At 39.3% G+C, this 5,000-nt stretch overlaps 2 protein-coding genes across 2 annotated transcripts in view; one reads left to right on the top strand and one right to left on the bottom strand.

Moving 5' to 3' along the window:
* LOC138011857 (uncharacterized) overlaps nucleotides 1-5,000 on the top strand; it is a 330,121-nt gene that overhangs the window by 304,513 nt on the left and 20,608 nt on the right. The gene's annotated exons all lie outside the window — the stretch shown is intronic.
* LOC138011852 (MORN repeat-containing protein 5-like) overlaps nucleotides 1-5,000 on the bottom strand; it is a 15,199-nt gene that overhangs the window by 7,775 nt on the left and 2,424 nt on the right. The window contains exon 4 of the mRNA XM_068859077.1: nucleotides 2,912-3,023. Within this exon, the coding sequence (XP_068715178.1) occupies nucleotides 2,912-3,023 (112 nt within the window). The remainder of the gene's footprint in view (nucleotides 1-2,911; nucleotides 3,024-5,000) is intronic.

The raw sequence follows: 5,000 nt of genomic DNA, 5'->3' as shown, positions 1-5,000 counted from the left end.
CCACAACACCGGGGATTTCGTAATAGTGTGTGGGTTCTTTAACGTTCTAAAGGAAGGTTATGAACATAGAAGATATTTGTGAGACGGGGCCTCCGGTTTACAGTCCTTATCCGAGAAGACTTGAAAGTCTAACCATTTGCAGATGAAATTACAAAGGCAGCACTTTCTCCTATTACTTTAAGATCCTGAGTGTTGATCCGGCGCGGGGTTCGAACCCGCGGCCTCCCGACGTACTTCATTGCAGTGTTTAACTTTCAGCTAGATTCATGTGGATTCCAAGTAGTTTTTCAAGCTAGTCTTACAAAGTGAAAGTTGTTTAAGCAAGTATTGCATTGCACAATGCAACCGCAAATTATGAAAGGAAGATGAAAATACTATGAACACAGAGCTAAATGATAGAACAGGTATACTAATTTTTAACACTGAAATGAATACCATTTAAAAGAAATTGTCGGGATAGTTAAAGTGACGCTTGGGCTAGTACATTCTAGCCACAGCTTGCCCCAAGGGCTAGCTGTTAAGTTAATTTTCTTTGCACCCTGTAAAGGAGGAATTGTCCACTAGTCAGGGCTTTGGATTGGACTCGTGATATAAATCTTGAGCAGAGATCTCTGCCAAAAATATCTTCTTATGATTGCTAGTTCCGTAATTACCAGGAGAAATGTCACGAAATGTTTCTCAGTCTTTGTCAGCGGTCCCCACATTCAGTGCGGAAAGGCTCAGTAATAGTAGGAAAGTGGCACTATGTTCTCTGACCACCTGCCCTTGCCTGAGACACTGCCTCTTGAGATACTGCCCAAGTACAGGTCCAGTAACAAAACAATATAATAATCTTTTAGAGGATTTGCTTTTCTTATAATTTTTTTTATTGACTTGGTGATACTCGAAAAAAAATCTGAGTGCTCCTTTGCTGGAGCCGAGCCTTCGACCTGCCGATTACTATATCGGAAAAGCTTCAAATAGCTTCGGAAGTGTTCACAGAAGTCGTCGGAATATCTTCGAACATTTTCGGGAGCATTTGGAAGCATTCGGAACTGAGTCGTCGGAAATCGTCGAAAGTCGCTGGAATGTTCTCTGAAATCCCGGTCACGAGGAAAAGAAAATCTCCCGCACTCTTCCGCATTTGAAGTTGGCAGGTATGTAGTTTGGATGCTCCTACCGCTGAGCAATAGGAAGCTGGGCCATTAATTAAACTAGGTTAGAATGACAATAAATTATTGTGCTGATATACGGCCAGGACTTACATTGTCGAAACTGTGCATTTTGAACTGACTGATCAAGAGTATAGCCCCGTGTAAACGGACGAACCAACTCCCACCATTGTTGGGTGCTACATGTTGTGTCTGTTTGCACACCCTGTCGCTTGTTGTTGCGTATTGTTGGGAATAGCCTATTCCAGGCTCCCAGATAGTCAGGAAAACGAAAACAACTGCGTAGGAAAAGCGAGTGGGGGCTTAGGTCGAGGCGAAGCCTCGCCTCGACCCAAGCCCCCACTCATTTTTCGCACGCATTTTTTTCTCTTACCCTACCATCTGGGAGCCTGTGACAGGCTATGTTGGGAGTTGTTGCATGAAGTTTGAAACTTCGGTCAAACTCTTGAGCCAACAACTCCCAACATTTCTTTTGTTTAGTAATCGCCGGCGTATTTCACAGTGCCCCTTCCCATTCCCAGCAGTGATCTAACCCGAAGGTCGTGGGTTCAATTCCCACCCTGGTCAGAGTTTTTCTCTGTCCTTGTGTGGGCCCATTTCCATCAGTAGGGCTAACGCTCACATGGTTCATATGGAGTACAAAACTAGCACTTCACATTACACTCTTTAACAATTATTGGCCTCAGGCTCAGTGATTATCGGTGAATATTCACTGATAATCACTTCGTCTTCGGCGAATAATTGTTAAAGAGTGTAATGTGAAGTGCTAGTTTTGTACCTTATATGAACCATGTGAGCGTTAGCCCTACTAATGGAAATGGATGAAGTCGAGGTGAATATTCACCTATAATCACTGAGCCTGAGGCGAATAATTGTTTTAGTATAAATACACAGGTGATTATTTCAAAAAAGAGAAAAAGAAAACATTTCAACGCGAAATGATCTTCACTTACAGTGGCAAAACGACTACTGGTAGCCATTTTGTCCGTCGCAGTGATTATTGGCTGATAATCCAAGATAGCAAGCCAATGAGAGTGTGCGATTTTGTATAATCACCTGTGTATTTATACTAAAATCAGTTATTAAATGTTGGATCCATGTTGCACATCTCTTCCAACATTGTTGGGGCCATGCGTGCGCATTACATATGGTCTCCATGGAGATAGCAAGGCATTAACATGTTGAAAACAAGATGGCAGCCAGTATAACAGTATTCATTTATTTAATTAAAGGTATCTTAAGTTTATAAGAAAACTCTCATCGGATATTAAGAGCTTTTCCTTTGATAAGGAAGCTTGAGCCATTGATGAGGAGCTTGAGCCTTTGAGAAGGAAGCTTTTTCTTAAATAAGGAAGCTACACTGTATTACGTTAAAGAATAAGGACTCACAGTAACTATGCTATAATATTAGACACGACGTTTAGAGTGTTTTGTTATCTAGGTCAAATCAGATATCTTTCATTAATAAATAGGGTTAAATATACTCAGTCTGTTATATTATTTTACTACTTAGGATTAGGAATTTAACTTAGTATTTGTTTAAGTTTAATTGTAGGTCAACATTCAATTTGGCTGCCGATTTACTACAAATAAATGATACTGTCTAATCACACCAAGTCTGCCAAAACAATTATTTGAAACAAAAACAAGAAACAAAAAGGCAAACTTTCAAGAATGAGCAGTGTGGACTCACTGACAAACACTGTGTTAAAAGAATGCAAGGGTTGTAGCAGCTCTAGTTAATACTCTCAAATTATTACCTGCTGGCTTTAATCCATGTCGTATTTCAGTGTAGAATCGTCTGTCATATCCATCGCAATATTCCCAGTCCTCTGCATCATACTCCAAACCATCGGCAAAAGTGTATTTTCCCTAACAAACAGGCAGTGCAAAGCAGATCATGTGGGACATCAAAAATTAGAATTAATGGATGCAGTAAATAATGGGGAACCCCTGGGCATCAATGGGTTAACCGAGCAGAAGGTCTTTATGGGAGAATCTTGACTGAAGTCTGTACACATGACCAAGGTCAAGATTCTCCCATACAGACTGACTAAGCTCGGTTTAATAATTTAAGATGTTTATTATATGGCAAACAAGAAAAATTTAATTCGTTTAATGTAACTGGTTTGTACTAACTGACGTTTTGCTTTTGAACGGCGATGAGTGGCAATGACCTAAACTTAAATCTGCCAAAGTTTGCTTGTCCTTCTTATCTTTTCTTCTCATCATGCTTTTTGGCACTTCTTCCATAAATACAAATTTTTATGTAAATATTGGTAGAAGAAAATACTCAATCTTTTTGCATTTTAGTTTGCAACCTTTTCACCGCAAAACATAACAGGTCTAGATGACAGTATAGAAGGAAAAATCTGTACCACAGTCAATATCGATTTCAGCCGATCAAATTTGTGAATTTGGTAGTTCCCAGTCCTTCTGAGACAGAGCCATACACTAAGATTATGTTATAGAACGACAGACAGATACATACGGTATATCCACACATTAATGTCTTCTACCAGTGGCAGGTGGAATAAAATAAAAGCTGTCAGTATTGGTGAGGAAAGAAAAGCAAGCTAACAAACTACATGTAGGAAAATTACCCTTGAATCAGGATCCAGAGTTAAAGAAAAATCCAGCCCACATACATATATGGCAACAACCAGGTCAAGGTATTTATAAACTCTTCCAATGGTTTCTCTTCACCCCGGCTGATGAAGACACTTGGTAAATTTCTGTGCCATGATGCAAGCCACGTCAACTTTGCAGAACTAGCATTAATTTGGACCCATGGCTGTGATGTGAGAGGCACAAGTCCATTCTAATTTTTTTTATGGCACAAACTGCTTTGCATTGCTGTTTTCAAAGAGATTTTGCATTGCAAAGCGGTTTGTGATGCAAAATCAAGAATAGGCCCATGCCAGTTCCACATCACGGTCCAAATTATTGCTTGAGTTTTCATAACTTTGCGCATCTTGCCCGGGAGATAAAAAGCGAAATTTTGAAGTAAGAACTAGGTGAAAAGAATGTTTGCTTTTGGTGGGGAGATTGATACTGTAGACGAAAAATATTTTAGTTTTAGGTGCACTTCAAGGGTTCTTTCAGAATAATTTGGTGAAACAAAAGTGAGATAAACTAGCAGCAACAAACCTAAGAGCTGAAGATTTGGCAACTATGAAATTGTTGTAATTTTCACTCATTTTTTGTCTTTTTAGTTAATTAACAAAGCAACAGTTCACCCGGTGTGAAGGAATCTGGATTCCTGAATCCAGAGCAATAATTATTGGAATCCAGAATCCATTGCATGGAATCCACAGAATCCACAGATTTTGATGGAATCCAGAATCCATTTCGGTGGAAGCCATGGGGAATCAGAGGGACACCTTGATTCAAACAGTCATTAGGCAAATTCACAAAATTAATCTGAAATAAAGCTCTAAATTAAGAGTGACTTATGACCATAAAATTCATTAATTTTGATCAATCTCCAACTTTGTTTATCAGAAATGCTATTCATTTGTTAGCTGCAGAACTTATAATGTAGATCTAAGTTCAGGTCTTCAAGAACTATTAAAGTAGATGCCGGGGCTAATCAATGTAAGCAGCAGTCACACTTGTGTGAAAATCAAGGCAGAGTAGCCGGCGGTGACAAGCAAATGTCTGACAAACAGATGGCAGTATACTGCCGGTGAGGTATATCACGGGTGACTGGCTTCTAATGAAACTCCTTTAAGTTAAAGCTAGTTTGACCAAAAAAACTGTCAAAATGTATGTCTATACCCTTTAAGGTTGCAAGTGGAGCCTTTAGGTCTCAACTCCCCTTGATCTACATTAAATTTTGTATTAATT

This window comes from Montipora foliosa, chromosome 7 (assembly GCF_036669935.1).
Source record: "Montipora foliosa isolate CH-2021 chromosome 7, ASM3666993v2, whole genome shotgun sequence".
Taxonomy (NCBI): Eukaryota; Metazoa; Cnidaria; class Anthozoa; order Scleractinia; family Acroporidae; genus Montipora; species Montipora foliosa.
This window is presented reverse-complemented; position numbering and strand designations above follow the sequence as displayed.